Consider the following 25,924-nt stretch of genomic DNA (forward strand, 5'->3'; position numbering starts at 1 on the left):
GGTAAAATTCAACTAAGCAGGACCGGTTTTATTTAGAGAGGAGATGCTGGTACCTTTCCATTTTAATTAGCTTGGCTTATGTCCATATGGATCCTGAAATATGTTTGAACGTACCATATTATTTATTTAATACTCAATTGCATCAAAAAGGCTAACACGAATTTGAAAATCGTTCTCATTTTCTACGTTATTAGTACATCATTTAGGTAGAGGTCAGACAAGCATCTTCACTTTCTCCTAAACCCTCACTGTATCAGATGCAGAAAGTCTAGAATCTATAGTAAAGTCAATTGATTTAGGAATAAAAAGTGAATGTGTAACTTTCTGAGAAATACAATCCCTGAAGCACTCATTAAAATAGCCAATTTTTATGACAGTGATTAACAACAGGGCACAATACAAAAGCAAAAGCTTTGTTAATGTGAAGTAAACCGAGCAAGAGGGATGCCCTCAGAGCATCTCAGGGCCACTCTGCTGATGAGACCTGGCCTAACAAGAACAACTCGTAACACGCTTCCTGGTTTAATGTGCAAACAGGTCAGGTTCTCAGAGGCAGTTCTAAAATAATTTCAGAGGCTTTATTTTTAGCGGTGACAAAATTTAGGAATGTCTCTCTGACAAATAAATGACAGTAACACTTGCCACCTCTGTCAGGTCTCTTTCTAAAAGCTCTTTTCTATCTTTTTACACTTCATACTTTATATTGCATTAAACGCTTTCATAACTGCTACCACCCAGATCACTACTATTTTCCTATTTTAACCTAACGTTTCTGCTTCACTGCCGTCCATACACGAGCATGTGTGTACATGTGCACCCCCTTCTCCCAACACACAGGCCCTACTCGCAGCTCTCATTTTATAATGCCTTTTTTTAAGCCCCACCTGAAAGGTTGTCACAGGGGCATGAAGGCAGCTGATGGCTCCTTTACAGTACTTCTGTCTGTATGTATATTTATTTTTACATTGTAGAGAAAGTCACAACTTCTTAAAAACAGTATATAAATGAACACAGTAGGTGTAAGCCAGCCAGAATGAAAAAATTAACATGTACTTAATGAAAATTATCATTTCTGTAACACAATAAACACCTATATCCTTTATCCTTTTGGACCAAATAGCAACTCTCTCTCTAAATATATATGGCAAGTACTGGCACATCAGTGGTACAAAAACACCTTTGATGCAGTCACTTAGGAATTGTGTAGGGAAAAAAAAATCATCCTGACATCTGTATGCTAAATAAAAAAGCTGGGGAATAAACACATGAGTCACTGTACTTCCTTTCCTATTTCCAACTTCTAGCAATTTCAAGTTTATTAAAAAATTTGACATATACAACCCCACACCTACTATCTCTTCAGTAACTTCTGAAAGATAGTTTCAAACAACTTTAAAGCTCAAGCTCCTTCTGAATTTCCCACAGTGTTTCCGCACTCTTCTTCAGACGGGCCTGTTCTTCAGGGGTCAGCGTCACCTTTACAAGGTCTGCAATGCCACTCTCTCCCAAGACACATGGGACACTGAGGAATACTTCTTTGTTTATCCCATACAGACCCTTAATTATGGTGGAAACTGGATGCACTCTTCTAAGATTCCTCAAAATGCTTTCTGTTAAATCAGCTACAGATAAGCCAATGGCCCAATTAGTATAACCTTTCATTTTAATAATCTCATAGGCACTGGCAATTACATCTTTGTGGACATTTTTCCACTTCTCGGGATCTTTATCAGTTCCTATATCTGAATTCAAATCCTTCAGAGGGACACCAGCGATGTTCACTCCACTCCACACAGGGACACTGGAATCTCCATGCTCTCCAAGGACCCACCCATGACAGCTTTCAGAGTGAATACCAAGCTTTTGCCCAATCAAGAAACGGAAACGGGCAGTGTCCAGGTTACAACCACTTCCAATAACACGGTTTTGGGGAAATCCACTCAATTTCCAGGCCACGTAAGTTAATATATCTACTGGATTGGAAACAACAATCAGTTTGCAGCGAGGGCTATACTGGATAATATTGGAAATCATTAACTTAAAGATGGCCACGTTGCGCTGGACTAAATTAAGCCGTGTTTCTCCTTTTTCCTGGCGTGCACCTGCTGTGATGATCACAAGGCTGGAGTTTGCAGTGACAGGGTAATCTTTGCTGGAGGCAATAGTCGGCATTTTCACGAACGGACTGCCATGTTGCAGATCCATGGTCTCACCCTTCAGTTTGTCTTCATCAACATCCACAAGGGCAAGTTCATCGGTCAAACCCTTTAACAGGATGCTGATAGCACAGGCCATGCCAACCGATCCGGTTCCTATAATGGAGACTTTGTTGTGATGAACGGCCTCCTCGGAGGTGAAATTCTTGATAAGCTCACACTTGATGGTCGCCATCCTGGACACGAGGGTGACGGGCCAGGCGACCGGAAGGGGGATGCCTGCCGGCTGGCGGGGACACAGCGCCCCCCTCGGGCACAGGAAATTCACTCTCGCAGCCTCCACTCTCCGGCCGGCCCGCAGGACTCCCACAGACCAGTTCATGGCTACTCACTCACGAGGTGGAGGGAGAGAAAGGAAGAAAACTGCAGACAAGCTCTGTGACCTGAGGGCACAGAGCAGGTGACCGTTAGACACCTCCTGCACCTGCTACTGCGGCGGCTCGAGGCCTTGGCGGTTGGAAGGCACCGCCCCCCCCCCCCCCCCACTACTGCGACTGCGCGCGGTCGTGGCAGTTGGATGGCACCGCGTCCCCTCCAACTACTTCGGCTGTGCGTGGCCGCGGCGTCAGAGGGCCCCGCAGCCCACTACCGCAGCTGTGCTAGTGGGCAGGCTCGCGTGGCATCTCAAGGGCCTCCAGAGTGGTACTTTGCATGTCTGCTCAGGCTGGGGTGGTAAAAGGGGGTCTCTGGCAAATTAATTCTGTAGATTGTTTTACACACATGAATTCTCTTCCATTTCTAACTTGTATAATGGGCCAACCCAGATCCCCGGGATTACGGATTTTCTATTTTTGCTACAGATGCCAAGTAGAAATAATTCCAGTAGGTACAGATAAAAATAGGGTTAGATTTTCTGAACTGTATCCCTGCCGGAAAGAATACGGTACGTGTGCTCTGTCTCCAAACGGCCGCCTTCACCATTTTTCTGCGTCTATAGGAGAAGCGGGGCTCCTGTTTTAAGTTGTATCCAATTGGAGAATTTTCTATTTGGAGAGGTTCCACTGCCTTCATACCAGTCACGACCATGATCCACAACTTGGGGGGGGAAGTCACAGCGCTGGCAAAAAGGGGAAGGGGCCGACTGTGAGCTAGTCCAACAGTAGAAACTCAAAGGGAGATGCCGTTACCACTTTCTCATGCCAAAGGAAACCGTGTGATTCACAGTCCTGATTAAAAATTTCTCAGGTAGAAAGGTGGGGATGTAGCCTTCTATTCAAATGAAGATCTATGTTAAAGGTCTTTAAACTGGCAAATTTTGACCAATGCACAGATCAGATTATTGATTAAAGCAGTAAAATAAATATCAGTATATCTTGCTTTCCACTGCATTTCTCTGGCCAGTCTTCTGAACTTCCTTTGAAGTTTCTAAGGAGATAGCAACTTTACATCTGATGAAGTATAAATATATACCCTAATAAACCCAGTAAGCTACGAAAGTCAAATAAAAATAATGGCACTTTCTCCCCACTTATAAAACAACTCTGACCATGTAATAATTCCTCAAACTTCTCTCCTTTTAAGAGCAATATGCTCTTGGGGCGCTCAGTCGGTTAAGCGTTCGACTTCGGCTCAGGTCAGAGCCTGGAGCCTGTTTCGGATTCTGTGTCTCCCTCTCTCTCGGCCCCTCCCCCACCCATGCTCTGTCTCTCTCTGTCTCTCAAAAATAAATAAATGTTAAAAAAAAAAAAAAAAAAAGCAATATGCTCTTCTCTAATAGGGCTCTTGGCACACACAGCCCCCTCCCAGTCAGAAAAAAAGAGATTTCGGTTTCAGAACACCAAATCTCCACAAAATGAATATTTTATATTCAGGACTTAGAAATCTATATTCTTTTGTCACTGCAGTGCAGTCCAGGAAGAGAGGAACAATGAGCAAAGCAGTTGGTGAGGGGTGGGAAAGTGTGGCAATTAGTGGGGTTCCTGCAACCCTGTTTCGGTGGGACTCAGCACTCTAGCAGGGACCAGACATACTGTTTAGATGGCACAGGGTCACAAGCTCCATGATACACAAAGTGGTGACAGCATCACAAACATGAGTTCTCTCCACACTGGTAGTCAGTTTTATGGTAACCATTTGCCAAATTAACAACTGCAATTTTAAAAACAATCATCTTTATTTAATGGTGGCTAACATCACAGAGGGATCCTTTTAAAAGACCAACTTTTGATAGCTGTAGTTTCTTCTATCCCAGGCAGAATAGAAATATGTAAACCTGCTGCCTGGTCCCACCTTCTTCCTATAATGATTCCTTTGACCAGTCAAGTCATTTTCCAAGATAAGCGTTCTTGAGGATGAAATTCAAGCACATAACAACTCTTAGCTAGATGACTTCTTTCTATAGTAATTTTCTTTCTAGAGTTTGAACCTCTTCAGAAATAAAATCTCTGACAGCTGCCTCTTCAGCTTTTCCCCTTAGCCACAACTAAATCAATTTTGAGAAAATAACACTCTCCAAAGTAAAAATACCTCAAACAAAGCAGCTTTTTATTTACAGTAAGTCTTGAGCTAAGAAGGGAAGAACTGAGAAAGACAAAGACATGTACATGACCTCCACAGCCGATTTAGGTCTACTCAAAGATGTGCGAAGTCAGATACAGCCAGACAAGTCCCTAATGACCTGTCTGAGGTGGTTCCTTATTCCTTTCGAATGGAAAACCCAACTCAAATGATCTCTTCAAAAGGCAGTATAATATTATTGCTGATGGGAGGAGGATGCTTGATTACATCACCTAGGAAGGAGGAAGCAGGAAATAAAAGATGACCAACAAGTCTCTGGACCACAAATTGTTCCAACTAAGCCATTCTATTCCACCTGTCTGGACTCTCAGCCCCAGCTCTCTGGCCCTTCTTCTATCTAGGAGTCTGGTCCAAATATTCCATCCTCTCAGTCTTGTACAATCCACCCCCCCCCCCCACCCCCAAGCAGAACTTTTTTTATTTTTATTTTTTTTAGAACTGACTTTTAAAAATCCTACGCCACCAGTGTCTTTTGTACCTTCCTCCATCATAGGATTTCTCACACACAATTAAGTGTAATTACATATGAATTTGTCACTCCAAAGGGATCACCTTTTATTTATAGCATATCACTATCCTCAAGAACACAGCTTGGTAAGCAAATTGAGTAAATATTCATGGTAGAAAAAAGAAGGAGTATAGGAGTGCCTGGCTGGCTCAGTCAATAGAGCATACGACTCTTGATCTAAGGTTGTGAGTTCGAACCTACGTGGGACATAGAGATTACTTTAAACAAATAAAAATCTTGAAAAGAAAAAAAAGAATGAATATAGAACTGAGTGAAGTAAGGCTAAAGGTGAGAGAAACAGAAAGGCATGGCTGGAGAATCCACCTAGTACCAGAGTTCTAAATGAAGGGGTAGGTAAAATGTATAGATGCCTGTTTGGGGTTTCTTAGCAAGGCTGATGTATAAATTTTAGACAAAGCTATGGATAGGCTAAAAGATTTCTTAACTGTTTCCAAAGCCAAAGCCAATACCTCCCTTTACCAAGTTAGAACACACAAAAAAATAAAAAAAAAAAAATAAATAGTAATAATAAAAGAAATTCTACAGTGCTAGAAACACAGTAAAATAAATATGCAATGGCAGAAAGAATATTTTCATTCTTTAAACAAATATTTTGTTCTTTGGAAAGCTTTTAAAAAGTAACCACTGCATAAAACCCTTGATTTGAAAAAAAAAGAAAAAAGAAAAAAAGAAGTCGCAATGAAAGAAGTGTTAATTAATATTATAAGCTATAAACTCACCAGCAAGCAAGTAGAGCATTATATAAACACAATTATTTTAAAAGTCTTCTTTGTGATTTAAAAATCATAAAATGCAAATTGTAGTTTTAAAACAAATTAGTGGGCTATGATTCTATTGCTCATGTACTAAAATCTATACAACTCTGTAATCCTTGTGTGGGGGTGTTTAGAAATACCAGCACCTTATGTAGTTTCCTTTGTCAGCAATACGGGGAATGTTGGGGAGGGACAAAAGCAGGGCCACAAAGCTTTGTCTCCTGATAGAACAAAGGTAGACTGTCACTGCAAAACAACATTGGGATCAACTTCCATTTATGGTATTCAAATATCATAACAGGAATTGGCAAATTCATCTAATAAGGAACCCAAATCTCACTTCTGTTCTTTAAAGACATCATCTAGGGTATCTGGGTGCTTCAGTTGGTTGAGAGGCCAACTTTTGATTTCAGCTCAGGTCATGATTCCAGGGTTGTGGGATCAAGCCTCATGCTGGGCTCTACACTGAGGGAGGAGCCTGCTTGAGATATTCTCTCTCTCTCTCTCTCTCTTTCTGTCCCCTCCCCTGCTCATGCACCCTCATACGTACGTACGTACATACATACATACATAAAAATAGGGGTGCCTGGGTGGCTCAGTTGGTTAAGCATCTGACTTTGGCTCAGGTCATGATCTCATGGTTCATGGGTTTGACCCTTGGCTCAGGCTCTGTGTTGACGGCACAGAGCCTGCTTGGGATTCTCTTCCCCCCCACCCCCCCACCCCCCGCCCTTCCCCTGCTCCTGTTCTCTCTTTCTCAAAAATAAAACATTAGAAAAATAAAAATAAAGATAAAGATATCATCTACACACAATCTTTGATGCACTTAAAAGAGCTACATGTATTAATAATTCAAAAGGAAAAAAGGAAATATTTTAATGTAGGACAAAACATGAAAACAAGGCAATTAAAATTCACTGGTATGTGTTTAAACATCCCAAATTGTAGCTAAAAACTGACAAAATTTAATTTTATGGCTATAGGCTCTAACTGAATAGGTGTGGTTTTATTAATTCACTCCAAGTATTCTCTGTGATTGGATTCATATAAATAATACCACAGTCCTGGATAACAGTTCTATTATCAAAAAACAAACAAACAAACAAAACCGATATGAAGAATGTTTGTATATGGAAGTTATCTTCAATTTAGGTACAAACTTAAATTTACCTAATGGTAGAAGTTACCTTTATAATTTCAAAACTGCCCAAATGGATGAACTCCCTGTTGTGAAGTTTAAAGATTAGTTTGCCTCAAGACTCCAATCAGGCAAAGACCAGAGCCAGCATCGGGAACAGTAGGAAGAGCGAGGGGTGTTCAGCGGGGAGATCAGCAAGGACAGGGCTCAGAGGCCAGGAAGAACAAGGTCTCTCGGCCTGGCTCGAGCTCTGGGCGTAACAGAGAGAAGGGGCCACTCTCAACCGCAGCACTAGTGACATGGGCACCAGATCGCTCTGTGGGGCCTGCCGGTGCAGCGCTGGGTGGGGAACCGCATCCCTGGCCTCCATCCACTAGCTGCCAGTAGCTCCCCCAGTTAGGACAACCAAAAATGTCTCCAGATACTGTCAAATACCTTTCCTCGGCAGGGAGGGGAAGACAAAACTGCCCCCATTAAGAACCAACAGGTTAAAGAAGAAGTAGGGGCCAGATCACGGAGGGGCCAAACCATCTCAGGGAACGTGGATTTTATTCTCAAGGGAACAGCGAGCCACTGACATGGCAGAAACTGTGTGCCAGAGGGGGGCACCCTCTGTGCCAGGCACTGTTACAGGTGCTGAGAATACAATAGTGAACGAATCAAATGAGGTCTCTATTCTCAAAACTGACATTCTTTTTGTGAGGACAGATGAAACAAGAAAATGGTCAATAGAACTTCCTTTTGCAATCGTGCTGTGAAGAGAAGAAAACAGGATGCTGTCAGAGACGAACTGAGAGGCTACTGTATTTCGGACCAGATGGTCTGGGGAAGCTTCTCTGAGGAGGTGACATAAATTTGGGCTGAAACTCTAAATGTCACGCCAGAGCGGCGGAGCGCAGACCTGGGGAGGGAGGGTCCTGGCCCGGCTGGAGAAAGGGGCCCAAGGGGAGAGGCTGGTGTGGCGCAGCGTGTGGGGGGCGGTGACCGCGTGGGGGCGGTGACCGTGGCGGTTCCGGAGGAGCCGGGAGCAGGGGGCAGGGCGCGACCGCCGACCTCTTCAGTGGGAGCCGCTGCAGGGTTTTTCAGAGGAGTGACGCGATCCGACTTAGACCTTCGAGTACCCCCAGCTGCCAGCCGCTGCGCGGAGATGGGATGGGGGGGGGGGGGGGGGAGGGAAGGAGAGGCCGGGAAACTTCCAGGGCGCTGGGCAAAAGGCCAGTGGAGGTGGGGCCACGAGAGGAGCCAGGCTGTGTCTCGCAGCACCGCTAACAAGCAGAACTGGCCCACGGATGAGACGAAGGGGATAAAGGGAAATGAGAGAACCCACGAGGAGTCTCTGCCAGGGTTTAGTTGGAACAGCCGGGGGTGGGGGTGGGGGTGGGGGGTGGGGGTGGGGGTGGAGAGGGACTGGCCGAAGTGGGAAAGACAGACGGAGGGGGCGTCGGAGGCGCGGGAACCCCGAGTGGTTGAGCCACGGTCGCGGACGAGCCTCTCGGACCCACGACCGACGATGCACAACATGCAGCTGTGAGGCAAATCTGGCAGCAGATTGTATGGTTGTTTGAAAATGCCGAGGACGAGGTGAGCGGAGCGAGGGACCGAGGACGGAAAGAGAGCAGACGGGTCCAAGTGGGAAGCCACTGGATGTTCCCACGTTTGCGGGTCTGCCACGGAGGAGCCAGAACAGGAGACGTGCAAAGATATCTGGCCAGGGAGGTCGAAGGGGTCTCGGAAGCAAAGAGTGTTTTGCGGAGGACAGAATGCTCAGTTGTGTCAAATGTCGCTGAGAGTCAACTAACAGAATGATAAAGACCTGGGTGTGGCAACAAGGAGGGCACTGGTGACCCTACCCAGCAGTTTCCCTCAGGACTGAGGCGAGAAAGGGGAGGAAGTACAGACGGTGACCATGGCAACTTTCAGAAATCTTTTCCTTCCTTTCCTTCCCAACTCTTCCTTTCTTTCCTTCTTCCTTTCATTTTAGAGACAAAGCATGCACCTGAGCAGGGGAGAGGGGCAGAGGGAGACACAGAATCTTAAGTAGGCTCCACACTCAGTGCAGAGGCAAATGCCGGGCTCGATCCCACGACCCTGAGATCAGGACCTGAGCTGAAATCAAGAGCAGGTCGCTCAACTGACTGAGCCACCCAGGCGCCCTGCGAAAGATCTTTTCTATGAAGGGAAGCAGACGAATGGGCTGGCAGCTGGATAAAGATGAGGAATGTCAGAGAGAATTTATAGAGGCAGGAGAAACTGGAACATGTCTGTACACGCTGCAGCAGAGGGGAAACCGACAGCTAAGGCTGAGGATAATTCCGGAAGCAAGATCCTCTGGCAGATGGTAGGGGTCAGCCCTTGGTAGCGGCATGGCCACCTTGTCCATGGTGACATGAACAAGGCAGAGTGAGTGGTACAGATGCAGGGAGAAGTTTGGGGAAGATGAAGGCCATGGCCTTCTTGCAAAGTGTGGAGAAAGGACTATTGAGAGGCCAGGCGGGAGGCAGGGTGAATGGAGATTAGTCGTGACCATCTTGAGGCAGGGCGACACCCCGACTACAGTGGCTGTGGGGGTGTGGGAGAAGCAAGGCTTGGTGACTGTTTAGATACAGGGGTGACAAAGAGTGTGGTCATGAACAGAATCTAGCTTTTCTCTCTGGGCAGCTCTGCGGATGATGGAGCCATTCCCCCGAGTGATGCAGGAGGAGGGGATGGGGTGAGGATGGGGCGAGGGGTGGTGAATGACCATGCAGGTGGGGACACGTGTGATGCCTGCAGGGCATCCAGTCGAGCGGGTCCACGAGCAAGGAGCTCAGGGGTCGACTCAAGATGCAGACCTGGCAACCTTCTGCACGTGGATGAAGCCACCAGAGTGGATGGAGCCTGCAAAGGAGAAAATTCAAGGGCAAAGCAAGGAACTAGCATCTAATGTGTAAAATAAGGCAGCAGCACTTCAGAAGTAGATGGGATAGTGGGAAATAAAAAGTAAGAGCCAAACTAGGATTGAGAAAAATTACAAAACGAATAAAGAACTATAGAAGCCCAGCATTCGTTCGCACAAGAGGCAAACTGAGGTATCGGAGTCATAAAAAAATAGTGAGATTATGTTCAGCACAATTTACATTGTGGAAAGATGCACAGCACATTTAAAAAAAGATTTCTTCTTAAAATTGTTAGAAATATTTCAGTCAGAAAAATTCAACTGGAGAGACCGCTTCATTGTCTGATATACCGGTAAATGACTAATAATATATATAAATATACCAACATACACATATAAATTTTTTCATGGAGTCTTAGAGATTTCTAAGTGACCAAGAATAGGTACCTTTCGTAACAAAGGTAGACACATGCTATCAGGTCTTCACTCCACAAGCCTTATTTAGAGAGATCTGCTCACGTGAGTCCAATTTTCTGTGCTCGGTAGAAGAAATAAGGACAAAGAAAAGGAAAACCCGAGTGAAATCAAGGATACTTTTCCTCTGGTGGAGTAAGGCTGGGAACATTCCTGAGGTGATTAAGCCTGATTTGTGTCAGGCTTTGGAACAAGAAGGCTTTCATGGCAGACCTGATCTTTTCTAGTAATGGTTGCACATTCCTATATTATAAAATGCTTGGGGCCCTGTTTTACTTATAAAAGGAAAACGTGGGTTTTTAGAAGAGGTATATTGGCAATATGCCAAAAAAAGCTGATTTTTTTTTTTTTCCACCCCCTTGGCTTAGGCAAAAAAAAAAAAAAAAAAAAAACCCAAAACCAAAAAAAGACACTAGCTGTTATCTCCCATTTTAGACCGAGCAAGTCCCTGTGATTCGGTCTCTGTCACCAAATTGCTCCTCCACATCACACTGAGTGCCTCTTACCACCGGATGCCAAGCCCATTAGAGCTGCAGTGAATGGGAAATAAGGGTTACGGAGATGTTCTTGTCACCTCAGACCTAGGTTTAAGTGATGCACAGTGCCACTTCCAATCAATTTGAAAATGATTCCGGGAATATATTCCTCAATGCTTATGCCATTTGAAGGCCCTGAGCCTGACAGACAGAACTATCTGTGCAAGATCACGATGACTCTGTGTTCCGGGTGTTCTAGTAAGTACTATCAGGAAGTTGACGTGAGGCTGGGTCAGCTGACATTATGGTAATCAGAATAAGGAAGTGAAGTCCGCTTCCTGGGGACAGAAGCTGGTGGCTCTGAAATTAGATTAGGCCAGGACGCAGAAGGGACATATTTCAGTCACTTTTCAGATTTGCCCTGCAGATTCCTCAGAAGTGGCTACCATTAAACAATTTGCCAAGAGACGGATTTGTTTTTAATCTTTGACCAAACCAATGAGAAGTACAAAGCACAGTCTATTTTCTTCTTAGATATCTTAGAAGTTAAAAACTTCTAAGCTTTTCCATAGTTTTATTTACATATGCAGTTCTAGCATTCACAATGTTGCTTCATTTGAAATGAGTAACTTAAAAACGGTGTAGGCATAAAAATATTTAATATAAGATATAGCAGATGTTGAAATTAGCAAAAAGTCAAAAGAAAGAGATTTGACTGTAATTAGCAAAAGCCCTTAAAGCTGGTCACAAGGACATTAAGAAATGAGCCTAAATATTAACATAAAAAGTATACTTAGCAGCAGCTACAAAAAAGAGCTGGAGAAAATACATTTTATTAGAATGAATCCAATATTGTCCTAGAGGAAGGAGATAATATTACTTCCCTTAAAGAATCTTTCTTAGAATAGCAAAGTTGAATGCCAATTTTTAGAGAAATATTTAAAATGTGTTTTATTTACATATTTTACTTTTTGTTTTCAAGGAAAAGGAAGCCTGGCTCTTGAGAAAGAACCAACCTATTATCAGCAGATGAGGAAGCAACACTGGGGCTGGAGAGATATGTTAAAACTCCAATCACAGGTTATTTGCATAAAAGCCTTTATAGCGACAGGGACTTCAAAGAGATGCAGTAAAGAAAGAAAGAGATTATTTCCCGTCTATCAGATTGGCAAACATTTCAAAGTAATAGAAGCCACTAATGGCAAGGGTGCTAGGAAACCTGTATGCATTGTCAATATCTTCTAAATGTATAAACTGAGCACTTAGCAATAGGTATCAAAAACATTTTAAAAATGCACTTGGATTTAACAATAACATCATCTGTGTTTAGGACAAATTTCCTGACCAAGAAAAGTACAAAAAGATGCATGCCTGCAGAGGTTCACTATGATGTTTAAACAGTGAAAAATTACAATCTAAATGCTATTGGCAGGAGACTGATTAAGTAATTATAATATAATGGAGCACCATGTAGCCATTAAAAATGATGGAGATTTATAGACTCTACTGTGCAAAGATGTTCTTGTGGCTATTCAGTGAAAAAGGTTCCAGAATAGTACAGTAAAACAACATTTATATATAATTATATGAATATGTTTATAGAAAGTCTGAAGGGATGTTTTTATTTTAGTAAGTGATTACAACTCAGTGAGATTTCTGGTGAGTTTTGTTTCCTCTTTTGTATTTTTCTACAGTTTTTTTTTACAATGAGTACATAATTTTACAAAAAAACAAAGCCGTCTTTGTTTTAAGATAGGTCCTAAACATGTTTTTCTTTAAGCAATATAGGGACGCCTGGGTGGCTCAGTCGATTAAGTGACTTCGGGTCAGGTCAGGTCATGATCTCATGGTTCATGAGTCCAAGCCCTGCATCAGGCTCTGTGCTGACAGTTCAGAGCCTGAAGCCTGCTTCTGATTCTGCGTCTCCCTCTCTCTCTGCCCCTCCCTTGCTTGCATTCTGTTTCTGTCTCTGAAAAATAAATAAATATTTAAAAAAATTTTAAATAAGTAATATATGTAAGGGGTGCTTAGGTGGCCCAGTCGGTTAAGCGTCTGACTTCAGCTCAGGTCATGATCTCGCAGTTCGTGAGTTCGAGCCCTGCGTCAGGCTCTGTGCTGATGAAGATGCAGAGTCTGCTTGGGATTCTCTCTCTTTCCCTTGTTCTCTGTCCCTCCACCACTTGAGCTCACATACTCTCTCTCTCTCTCAAAATAAATAAACTTAAAAAAATAAGCAATATATGTAAATAAAAACAGTATCCCATGGTAAAAAAAACAAACAAAACTAAAAGTTCCCTTTATTTACAAGTAAATTTTTAAATTTAAATTTCTGGACAATTTAAAGTATTTCATAATAACTAAAAATGTTTTCATTCATGGCTTTATTACTGTTGAGGTTTTAGCTCCTCTGGGGGCAACAAGTGTAAATTATCCCTAAATTCTAACTACACCAGGTATCATGAATATAGTAAATACAAGGCACAGTAAATGTTAGCAACGGTGATTCTGATCAGCACTCTAAGACAACTTCACCTCCAACAAATGTTGAACACGAGTCCATAGGCATAAAAAAAAGGCCTAACGCTCCCGGTCATATCAATTAGGAATTATTTATGCATCCAACATTTTTCCTTCCTTCCTTTTCCTTCTAAGGGGAGGAAAAAAAAGGCAAAATGTCTAACCATAAGTATGCTCAACCTTTTCAGAAATCCTTTCAAGTATCAATACTTAAAAAGAAAAGGTAGAAAAGTTAAGTCTTTGTGCTTAAGTTAACATGTAAATAATTGTAAATGGCATGTTTTTTTCTTTTGATAACTGGAGAATTACTATTTGGTATCCCTAGAAATCCTTATTTACTTACTGACAAGCTTTTATTTCAACTATTCTCTAAACCTAAAATATCTGCCCCTAATAAAAACAATCTAATCAGACCTCCACGGTGTGAACTTGGCCCGAACACGGCAGTCTCCCAGGATCGTTTGCGTAGCTGCACCAGGGGACCACAAACTCATGGTAAATGCTCATTCTCTTCACAATTAAGTTACTGTGATAAAATTAATGCTGCCTCAGTCATAATCAGATGATAAAATACTGTAATTTAAAGTAATTGATGAATTCATACTGAGCAATCGGGCCTTGCTTGCTGGCCCACAACACTGCTCAGCAGGCTGGAACTGGTGAGCTGATCCCAGGCGGAAGGTGAACTGGTTCCTCCACGAAGGCAGGGAGGGTCCCCTCTTACATCCGGAGCACACTTACCCTGCTTCAGTATGCTGACAACAAGATAGCCTCCACTAGCTCTCCTTTATTTGAATCTCTAATTAAATGATACACCATCGTGCAAAATACAAATTCATATCCGATGTTTTGTACATGTTCTATGTGAAATGAAATTCCATAATAATTATGAATACACAAAGAGTAAATCCAAAATACTTCTAAGAAACTGAAGACCTTGGCTTCGAGCATTTCAACGTGTTCTCTTTTAGGCCAGCAGATGTAGCTGTGAATTAAAACAGGGAATGTAAACTGCTCTCCTTCAGCCATTAGATGGCACCCTTTTTTTTTTTTTTTAAACTGGGTTTATATTGGGAATTTAATACAGTCCAGGGTAGCTACCAACAATTATTTGACACTGGAATTGATTTTGATTTACCTGAATTTATCTAGAATGGTCATATCAACTATTTATTGAGTACACACACTTGGGCCATTTCTGTTCAGCATTTTCTAAGATTGTTTTTAGTCAGAGAAAGATGACATTTCCAAATGTGAGGCAGTAAATAGTGATAAAAGTTCCACACTGGACTCAGGGCAACCACACAATTCTCTAGATGCAGAACTGAAATATACCATATTGCTTTCCACAAGCTTCAGAGTGGGTCATATAATAAGAATTTGCTTAGAGAGTCTTAAAAACTAAGTCTTCCATAATAACGGTCTACTGGGGAGTCCTGTCTTGGCACAGTGCCTGGATCAGGGTAGGCCCACAAATGTCTTTTGAATGAACAAATTAACAAACACTACTGCTATTAAAAGGTGTGCTCTTGAAAAGCTGTCAGTGAATCATTTTTCTGGGAGACTTCTCAGATGTGGAGATCAAACTGATATTCCTAATGAACTACAGGTAGGGAAAGAGTAGATTTATATTCCCACTTTTTAGTTAAAGACGTGAATATATAAAAAGATTCCAAGTATCATTGTATTCAGTAGTGCCAATCAGAAAATAATTTTTCTTGCTCAACTATTTTATCTAGGCAATAATCCTCCTATTGGTGCCATAAAACAAAGAAGCTCACATTCTAGAAGCTAGAATAGCACCATAAAGCCCATAAAGCCCAAGTTCTTGAGCATTCAACTTAACTTAAATAACTTAGTTTTGTTGGTCTATGGAAATTTGGATTGATTTATTATGACTCTTCTAATTTAAAGACTATTCATATTTTCAAATATCTTAAAACTTTATTACTCAGTTTATGACCTACATTACTAAGTTCTGGAAACATCACCAATCATTTCCATGAAGTCAATATAAAGTGCTAACAGACCATCATTTTTATAGAAACTAAAAGCTTAATTAAGTATTTCATGCCCCCAAGTAGATTTCTTACATAGTTGAAGGGGTTTTGTGAACTCCTAGGCAGCTGTGCTTCATTTTTAGCATAAATTAATAAAAATAACATCTAGCACTATTGTTTCAAAAGGGTTCTATTGTGAAAATACACATTTAAGAAACACAGAAAAGTAAAATAAAAATTCACCCCCACACCTATATTTCACCCACATTATTTCTTTTAAAAAAAATGTTTTTAATGTATATTTATTTTTGAGGGAGTGCAAGTTGAGAGGCAGAGAGAGATGGGGACAGGGGATGTGAAGCAGGCTCTGCACTGTCTTGGCAGACCCTGATACGAAGCTCGAACTCACGAATAGCGAGGTCATGACCTGAGCCAAAGTCAGAGGTTTAACGGACCAAGCCACCCAGGCACCCCAAAAACTTCAAATTTCTGCCAGACGTATTTTCTCTGTTTTTTCCACTTGTTTTCAATAATTGCTCTCATATTATATATACATATGAATACTGTTTTACCATTATATCCTAAAGACTTTTCTACTGAAGATGAAGGCTAAAAGGAGGTCTTCCTTTTTATGAGAAAATGGCCGGTCCTATACCAGACTGATGTTAATTACAATGTTGGGAGATGAGACCCACATTGAAGATACCCAGTAAAACCTGTCAAGTTACTAAGAGTGTGTGGGTGTGGATCACATCATAATCAAAACCAAATTAACCACCTCCTTCCCCTCATCCCGGCCCCTTCCAGCTACTCCTTGATTTCCCATCTTAGCTAAGGGAGGTAACATTGGGGGAAAAAAAAATCTAGGTTTTAAAGACTATCAGACTTGGATCCAAATCTTGACTCTGTCAATTATAAGCTGTGTGATCTTGGAAAAATGACTTAACCTCTCTGAGTCCCAATTTCCTCGTTTATAAAATGGGGGATATTAATACCTGCTTCATAATTATTGTGAAGATTAAGTAATCTGCTAGGTCTAAAATGTCTGGCACAATATCTGCAATGGAAGAAGAGATTTTACATTGGTCAAAAGCAAAACTGAGGACACAACAAAAAACATCAAAAATCTTCAATCATGGGGAGGTTGGTGGGGGCTAAATGGGTGATGGGCATTAAGGAGGGCACTCGTTCTGATGAGCACTGGGTGTTACATATAAGTGATGAATCGCTAAATTCCACTCCTGAAACCACTAGTACACTATATGTTAACTAACTTGAATTTAAATTAAATCTTAGAAAAAAAAATCTTCAGTTACGGCTCTTCTAACTTTTCCAAGTAAACCTGACTTTATTGTCATAAACAGTTACTAGCCAGCAAAGTGACTTTAAAAATAAGTGTCAGACTAGGAGAAAAGCAACATCTATTCGTCAGAATACTCTGAGTGAAAAGTACAATAATGCTGATGTTTAGTTACGATTAAACCAAATGTGAAAAATATAATAATGTTTTTAATAATAATAATACCTATCATTCCCCTTGCAATTTCCCTTGCAATTCCCTTGCAATTTCCCCCTCTACTGAATCACTCCCATCAGCACGCACACATGCTGTTAATTCTCCCAACTTAAAAAACAAACAAACAAACAAAAACCCTCTCTTGATCTCAGGCCCCTTCTAGCTATGACCCCATTTCTTTCTTTCTCGTTATGGCAGAACTCAAGATGTGCTTATATGTACTGCCTCCAATCTCTCTCCTCCATTCTTTTTTGTACCACCCCACTGAAGTTTTACCCACCAAGGACTGCCACACTGCTCACTTGGCAAACTAACAGTCTCATCTCACACGACTTATCCCCAGTGTACACCTTCTTCACCCGTGTCCAAGTCACCATTCTCCCGGTTCTCCCTGGTTTTGCTCTTTGGTAGAGAGGACTCCTTTGCTAATTTCCCCCATATTCCCTAGCGTCTACACCTTGGGAGTGCCCAAGAGCTCCTTCCTCCGACCTCTTTTCTCCCTGCATTCACTGCCTTGGTGAACTCACCTGATCTCCTGCCTTTATTTATTTATTTTTTTAACGTTTATTTATTTTTGAGACAGAGAGAGACAGAGCATGAGCGGGGGAGGGTCAGAGAGAGAGGGAGACACAGAATCCGAAGCAGGCTCCAGGCTCTGAGCCGTCAGCACAGAGCCCGACGCGGGGCTCGAACTCACATACCGCGAGATCGTGACCTGAGCCGAAGTCGGACGCTTAACTGACTGAGCCACCCAGGCGCCCCATCTCCTGCCTTTAAATACTACCTTTAAATATCGAAGAGTCTCAAGTTTACATCTTCACCTCGTACCTCTCCTCTGTGTTCGAAACTTCTACATCTAACTGCTTGCTTGACTCTCCACTTAGCCATCTAATAGGCACTTCAAACTCACAGGCCACGGACTGAGCTCCTGACATTATCCCCAAGCACCTGCTCCTCTCACACTGGTCCTCGTCCATCTTCCAGCTGCTCAGGCCAAAAGCCTTGGAGATCCCTGAAGTCATTTTTTTCCCTCACCGCTCACATCCGATGTATAACAAATCCTTGCTGACTCTACTTTCAAAATATACCTAGAACCTCTTTTCGTCAACTCCACTGCTGCCACCCATTCCAAACCACCATCGATTCTCACCTGTCACAAAGAGCCTGGTCCACAGAACTTCCTACCAGTAGTTTAAAAAAAAAGCCAATCATTCCTAATATATAGCTTTTTAGCTTGGGGTATAGGTTACACACACAGTTCTTGAAAATCAGGCAGATTTAGACCACAGAAAGTAGAATAAACATTCCAGATATCAATTATAGGATCGTAGTTACTTACACTGTGTACTCCTAAAGCTTTCCAGACTGCGAAGCTGATCACACCAACCCCACACCACGCATAAAGTGAGCCCCAACCCAAGGCTCGCAAGGCAAGGATAGACCCGCTCTCCGGTAAGGCAGCCGTGGCCATACTTCCCTGCGATGAAGACAGAAAGGAAAAAATCATCAGTTCAGAAAGAGTAATTATTTGGGGAGTGTTTGAAATTCTTGACTCTCTGAATTCTATCATAATATTGGGAAGCCAGACCAACCCAAGTTCAAATACCAGCTTTGCTACTTAATAACTGCAGGACTTAGGTCACAACTTCTCTGACAGATATTTGAATATGCAAGGAATTACCAGGAGCTTTGCTAGATACTGAAGAGAAAAAAGTAAATAGGGTAAATTCTTTCTGATTAAAGATTTCAATCAATGGGGGGGGAGGACACAGACTCATAAAATTATGATCTAAATGTAATGTGCAACAGAACTATACATGGTCCCTGAGGAGGGCACCTAGTCTATTGCTGCAGTTAGAGGAAGTTTTAAGGAGGGGTTCCTGAAAGAGGTGAGCTAAATCTAAATCATTGCGAAGACTTTTAAATATATATGCAAAATACGGGCACACGGTAGAAATTCAGATTATGGCAGCTATTAATGAGAAATGAGAAAATAAACAATGACTCTCTTCTTGGGTTTCAAGGTATAATATTAAGGTAAAAATCTATAATCATAATAATAGAACAACTTTCAGACTATCAGCATACAAATGTGACTAGAGATGAGTAAGAATGCAACACACCTTCAAAAGGAAATAACCACCCCATCACTGAAGGCACTGATTGCTGGGTTTTCCCCCCAAAACTTCTTTGCTATTTTTACTATAATTCTTCCAGAAAAACCCTATAACATTCTGTCAAGATTCCTCCAAGTCCATTAGAATGTCATCAAACTGATTGGCTAATGTGATGAGATAGAAAATTTACGTTGTCTTCTTCTAAAAATGTATTTCCATTTACTCCAGACTTTCTTTTTTATAATAATTTTCTTTATATTGCTCAACCTGTTGAATAAAGGATTTTAGCACAGGTGTTGTGACTGTGAATGTTACTGGTAGCACATAGAAACGCTTGGTTTATCTGGATCTCCATGCCTTGACCCAGTAGATACTCAATATTTGCTGACTTACCACTTTTTTGTAGATATGAGACCCAACCAGATTTTTCAAGAGATTTTTCTTTAGCCATTTTCTATGATAAAACAACTCTCTTATCCCTTTTCTCATGATGCTATAGTTTCAGAGCGTTTTTCTGGATACTACACAGCTCATATAAATTCACTAACTTCTAATTGGCCTGAATTTTCATGCAGAAGCAGCACCATTAACCAAATATTATTAAACCAAGGTCAATTTAGGTGCCTAAGTTTTATTTTAGAAAACTTAAAAGTTCCTTATTTCCCTGGGAAGGACAGAAATTATATATGTATTACATATGTACATGTATTTTTTTTTAAGCCACCTTAGCTTATACCTTTCTCTGTTGATTCAACAAAGGACAAAGAAAAATGCTCATTCATCACTTACTACTGCCTTTCAACTCCAAGTTTTCTAGCATGGGACTCAGCTAAGACAATGAAATTAAGACTTTAAAGAAATGATGATCATCCTCCTGAAATAATAGCAGTGTAGGCAGTCCCCAACTAAAAGCTGGTCATTTTCAAGTTCTGAGTTGCAATCTGAATCTGTATTATAAATAATAGCTAGATTCCGGGCAGAAGATTATTTAAATAAAAAGTGGCTACAAATAATTTCTTCTCCAAAAATAGTCAAAGATGGAGACATCGCCATGGTGAGCAAGCTGTTTAATCCATGTGTGCCACAGTTTAATGGGGTCAATACAGTAACGGTACCTCACAGGGTTGAGATGGGGGTTAAGTGAACCCAACCCTTACAGTAGCAGCTAGCACATGGTAAGCATCAAATGTTAGGTATCATTATCACTATTAATGTCAGAGAAAACTGCCACGCAGGGACTCTGAAGTACACTGCCTGAGTGGTATCCTTAAATGTGTGCTTGCTCAGTGTAAGTGTATTAACTGCTTCAGAACCTCTGAGCTCCTTTACAAACCTTTACCTCTCAGAGTCTGGATCAATGGTAATACTCTAATTCAAATGCTTCCCCAGAGGGGAGGTGGAGCTGTACACAACATATTTAATATCAAGGCCAGTGGTTCTCAAACTTTCTGGTTTCAGGATCCATTTATGGTTGGATCCCAAAGATTTCTGATTATGTGGATTATATCTATTAATATTAAATATATTAGAAATTAAAACTAAGAAATTCTTAAGTTTTATATATTACTTCATTTAAAAATAAAGCCAATATAGATTAATGTAAACCTATTTAATATAAACAACTATCTTACGGAAGAATTTAGTGCAAGGAGGCAATGTTTTACATTTTTCTTAAGCTTTTAGAAATCTGGCTTAATAAAAGACAGATGAATTTTCATAAATGCTTCTGTATTCAATCTGTTGCAATATGTTTTTCAAGTATCTGAATAAAATCCAGCCTTACAGAGGTATGTGGTTAAAATTTTTTTTTAATGTTTGTTTGTTTGTTTTGAGCAGGGGAGGGGCAGAGAGAGAGAGAGAGAGAGAGAGAGAGAGAGAGAATCCCAAGCAGGCTGCAGGCTGTCAGCTCAGAGCCCGACGCAGGGCTTGATCTCAGGAACTGTGAGATCATGACCTAAGCTGAGATCAAGACTCTGAGGCTTAACCGACTAAGCCACCCAGGTGCCCCAGGGACGAGTATTTTAATAGCCTTTCTTTTCTGATGCTACACCCAAACTTCACAGATAGTTGCACTTTGGAATCTGAAGTCACGCTGATGAATTTTTCTACTTTGCTACATTAAAATCCATTAGTCTATTCTGTACTTCAAATGGGCCTTTCATCCATGCATTATGATCGTTCAGAAAATATTGATTAACCAAGTTATGCAGATCTCCCCAATGTTGACACCTCTTATTAAATATTTAAAATTTCACATCATTAATATTACCACCAATCTCACCAGAAAAGCCTTTAAGTACTGAGCACCTATCAAGATCAGAATGGCAGATACAAGTTTCCTAAAATCTACTTTTCACTTGCAAGCTCGAAGTTTACCACTGGCAACAAACACCAACAGTGCTTGCCTGAAGAGACACAGGCTCATTTTGTTCATTTTGAAGGAAATGTCTGCCAAATACCCACTTCTGAGTAACTATAGTGTGTCAGTTGCTCTTTCAAACGAAAATGATATTACATGGGAAAAAAAAGCAGCTAGTTCAGCATGCAACTTAATCACACGATTGCTTTTCCTGGAGAAACACATCTTTCTTTGGTATAAAGCAGAAGTGCTTTACGCCTACCGCCCATTCCTTCACATGGAATATTACAGAGGTACATTCAAGGGTTAAGATTTAATAAAATTAATAATTTTACTGCTTTAACAAGGGCAGTCTTATGCAATTATGGCTTTTTTTTTTTTTAAACTACAGGTGCATCGTAATTAAAGACACAGTGACTGCTAGTAGTTTGGAGCCACTGCCTTGATTACACCAAGGCACCAGCAGCTTTACCCCCGACTGCTTCCATACCATTGGTACAAATGTCTGAGTTATTATGAAAACAGTTTTGATGTTACAGATCTCCCAAAGAGTTTCTATGGACCGCAGCTTGAAGTGGAAAGAGAACTCGACTGGTTTATGATTTTCATGTAACACTGCTCTTCAAGTTGTAATTATACAGTTAACTGTGTAAATACTTGTTTAATATGTCTCCTGCACCAGATGCTAGCTTCCTGAAGGGCAGATATTTTGCTCATCTCTGTATCTCCGGCTCCTAGCAAGCACAATGCCTGACACATAAAAGATCCCCAAGTTAACACTTGTTGAAGCAATAAAGTAATGGATAAATACACCATATGGGATGGAGAGGGCAGAGACAGGACAACACACGCCAACAAGTAACAACTCAACGTAAAGAAAAATCCTCACCAACTGGGGAAATGAGGTAGATATGTCCACATGAGTGATTACTCAATCTTGCTCATGGAGTAAGAATTTTCTGCCATAAGTAGGTTATGGTCTTTCAACCAAAACTTATTGAGCACCTGTGTGTCAGGCCCTTTTCTGGGGAGCAGGGCTGCCGCAGTGCACACGCATGTGTGGTCTCTGGGTTCAAGAAGCTGACCTATGTTTTTCATTGATGACAAGACGCACTTTACTTCAACAATTTAACATTTTTGAAACAGAAATGCCTCTGGTGCCTGGCTGGCTCAGTCAGTAGAACATGTGAGTCTTGATCTTAGGGTCATGAGTTCAAGCCCCACGTTGGGTGTAAAGTTTACTTTAAAAAATAAAACGAAATGCCTCTGGCGATCAGTATTATGTCAAGAGTTAATAATGGCATTACTTTTTTTTTTTCTTAGTGGCACATAAAATACTGGAGCCTCTAACAACTCATAGGGAATTACCCAGATTTAGTCTCCTTCTGCTAAAATTTAAGAAAGCACATAATTAAATACATCTTTTTAAATGGAAATAGGGGTGCCTGGGTGGCTCAGTTGGTTAAGCCTTGGACTTCGGTTCAGGTCTTGATCTCCTGATTTGTGAGTTTGAGCCCCACACCAGGCTCTGTGCTGACAGCTCGGAGCCTGGAGTTGGCTTCAGATTCTCTGTCTCCCTCTCTCTCTGCCCCTTCCCTGCTTTGCTCTTGCTCTCTCAAAAATAAACATGAAAAAAACGTTAATGAAAATAAAGACCACTAATTTGTACACTTCTTGAATCTATAGGTGGACACAGGTTTACTTCTTAAAACAATATGAAAGGCCACCAACATTTTTTTCACTTCCCCTGTGCACACTGGCTACCAGCTATCTGTAAGCAGTAACACTGCTATTAATGGATTTCCTTGTCACAAACCTTATTGAACCATTCAGGGCTTTTCTTTTTAGCCAATGATAATGTTGTAACAAATCCGGCTACCATTCCTGCTGCAGCAACAGTACCAAGGAAAACTCCACCTGCCAAGAGTTTTGGGGGTAGGGCATGGAGGGTGAGAGGGATTAAAGGGAGGAAAAAAAAAAAAAACACCTTAAGTTAAGAGGACATACACAAATAAGTTTCAGACTTTTTTTTTTTTTTTTTTTTTTTTTTTTTAAGAGAGAGATTATGAACAGGCTCTGTGCTCAGTGTACCCAAGGAGGGGCTGGATCTCACTACCCTGGGATCATGACCTAAGCTGAAACCAAAAGTTGGTGGCTTAACCCACTGAGCCACCCAGGCACTCCTTTAAAATACATTTTAGGCGCTCCTTTAAATTACATTTTAGAGGTGCCTGGGTGACTCAGTGGGTTCAGCCTGGGACCTGATTTTGGCTCAGGTCATGATCCCAAGGTCCTGGGATTGGGACCCACAATAGGCTCTGAATTAAGCCTGGAGTCTACTTAAGATTCTCTCTCTCCTTCTGCCACTGTCCCCCGCTGGTGCACTCTCTCTTTAAAATTATTATAATAATTTTAAAAACTATAAAAAATAAATTACATTTTAAGTCCCTTCTGAAATTTGAGAAACGCTAACTAGGCAGCTCTTGCAAAACATAAACAATAGCAATGTGAAACCTCTGGTGCTTGCGGTCATCCTGAGGTATCCGTTCCCAAGTGGTGAGAATCGTCGCAGGGTCCCTTACCCTCTTCACCCGGATGGTGCCATGAAGTTTTTCTCCGGGGGGGCGGGGGGGGGGGGGGACGAGATAGTGGGAGTTCGAAAGGGGGCGGCACGAGAGAAACTGCAGAGTGATGGGGGAAATGCAGCACACACGACATCTCGAGGGACCAGCCCCAAGCCCAGGGGAGATTCCAATGGGCACGACCCCTGATCCCCGTCCCCACCGGCTAAACTCAGCGGCAGCCCAAGGGAAGGTCTCCCAGGGCCGGGTGTGTGTGGAAATGGAGGCTTCGGCGCAGGCCCAGGGTGAGCTCGCCCGGGCACCAGCACCTCACCACACCACACCACACCTTTAATCAGGAAAAGCCGATCGTCTGTAGATTCCGGAGCCTCCAGAGAGGACGGCTGCCCAGCCCCAGCACCCGCCGCCTCCATGTTTCTAGGCCTCCGCAATTGCGTCCGACGCCAACTGAGTCCGGGTGGAAACGAGAGTGAGGCGGAGGACAAAGGTTCCGCTACCTCCTCTCCCTGTGCGTTCTGAATACTGGTCCGGGGAATGGCGGCTCACCCCAAACCCTCTCTCTTCCCCCGCCGACGGGCGAGAACAACAAGGTGGCTGCCCGTGGTGACCCCACCCCAGCCCCGAGGGTGGTGTCCTCCCAGGCCGACTCCAGGTTGGATCATTTGCCTGCTCCAAAGTGATGATCGCTGCACTTGAATACGGTCTTTTTCAAACAGTGCCGGGCCCTGACTCTAGGAGGCAGTGAGCGGTCGCGCATTGAGCCAGGAGCCCAGTCCCAGGCAGGTTTGAGACCCTGGAGCTCAGTTTCCTGAGCAGCCTTACATTATGTCCAGGGATTTACCCAGCCCTAATGTTTCACGATTCTAGAAAGCAGGTCTCCCGTCTTTTCTCTGTACTTTTCTGGGAAATTTCGTAACAGTCTTCACTTTAGGTGTAAGTGACAGGTTTTATCCCTGGAAGAGAGGCCGTCTCACAGGTCCGCTGCGATAGATCTCCTTCCCGAGTAGTTTGATTGATGGACCTACCAAGACGAGTGGATGGCTATCGGGCTGAACTGCAGCGAGTGATACAACTGAGCGAGAACAGCTGAGGACAACCCTGAGGGGTTGCTAACACGGACTGCAAGGCTGCACTAGAGTCCTTCTTGCGGGGGAAACGCTGGTGCAGGCGACCCCCAGACGCGCCTAGTCTTCACAGTCTGGGAGGCTGGTGTGCCCGCGGGGGTGGATTCTGTAAATGGTCCCTGAGAGGAAGAGGCTGGAAGTCATAAACAATCTTTTAAGCCTCTCAAACACAGACACATGACATCATCTTTCAAAATGAGACAATCTGTCCTTTGTTCAATGTGAACACACACACAAAAGCCATGAACTTCTTGAGGATGAGGATGGAGATTTTTATTCATTTTTATATTCTCTGGCTCTCAACCTATTATCTGGTCACACATAATAAATTTGGGGTGAATGAATAAATGAATGCATTAGTTAATTGCAATTAGTAGCTCAACCCTGGGCTCAGGTCCTCAATCCCTTCTCTGCCATGCGAACTTGGCTGAGTTATTGAGGCTCTCTGCCTCAGTTTCCTCGTATGTAAAACCAAGAAACTGATGGTAGCTGCCTCACAGGTTGCTGTGAGAAGTAAAGGAAGCAACATAAAGAAGTCAGCATAGTGTCGGGCACAGATACTCAGTATGTGTTAGCTTTAGTTATGATACCTTTTAATTTCCAGTAACTGTTTTTGCAGCATCGCCTATGGAAAATTTTAAGTTATAGATGCCCAGGGCCCACCACTGAAGATGATTGCTCTGAAGGTCCAGGCAGGGCAGTGTAAAAGCTCCACAGGGAGTTCAGATG

General features: G+C 42.2%; 2 protein-coding genes across 2 annotated transcripts in view; both read right to left on the reverse strand.

Annotated features, from left to right (window-relative positions):
• The window catches only part of TMEM242 (transmembrane protein 242), a 29,584-nt gene extending 5,082 nt beyond the window's left edge, over positions 1 to 24,502 (reverse strand). Inside the window, exons 1-3 of the mRNA XM_060616991.3 lie at positions 24,400 to 24,502; positions 23,306 to 23,406; positions 18,353 to 18,490 (exon numbers count right to left, since the gene is read on the reverse strand). Coding sequence (XP_060472974.1) covers positions 18,353 to 18,490; positions 23,306 to 23,406; positions 24,400 to 24,484 — 324 coding nt within the window. The 5' untranslated portion in view covers positions 24,485 to 24,502. The remainder of the gene's footprint in view (positions 1 to 18,352; positions 18,491 to 23,305; positions 23,407 to 24,399) is intronic.
• On the reverse strand, positions 1,284 to 2,538 carry LDHAL6B (lactate dehydrogenase A like 6B). The gene has a single exon (XM_060616990.2). The coding sequence runs from the start codon at positions 2,536 to 2,538 to the stop codon at positions 1,393 to 1,395; it is 1,146 nt and encodes a 381-aa protein (XP_060472973.1). The 3' UTR covers positions 1,284 to 1,392.
• Positions 24,503 to 25,924: the final 1,422 nt, after the last annotated feature.

The sequence above is a fragment of the Panthera onca genome, chromosome B2 (assembly GCF_046562875.1).
Source record: "Panthera onca isolate mPanOnc1 chromosome B2, mPanOnc1 haplotype 2, whole genome shotgun sequence".
NCBI classification, from domain to species: domain Eukaryota; kingdom Metazoa; phylum Chordata; class Mammalia; order Carnivora; family Felidae; genus Panthera; species Panthera onca.

What these genes read in the sequence shown, in the direction of transcription:
- LDHAL6B (XM_060616990.2), bottom strand. Translation starts at nt 2,538, where the DNA reads ATGAACTGGTCTGTGGGAGTCCTGCGGGCCGGCCGGAGAGTGGAGGCT.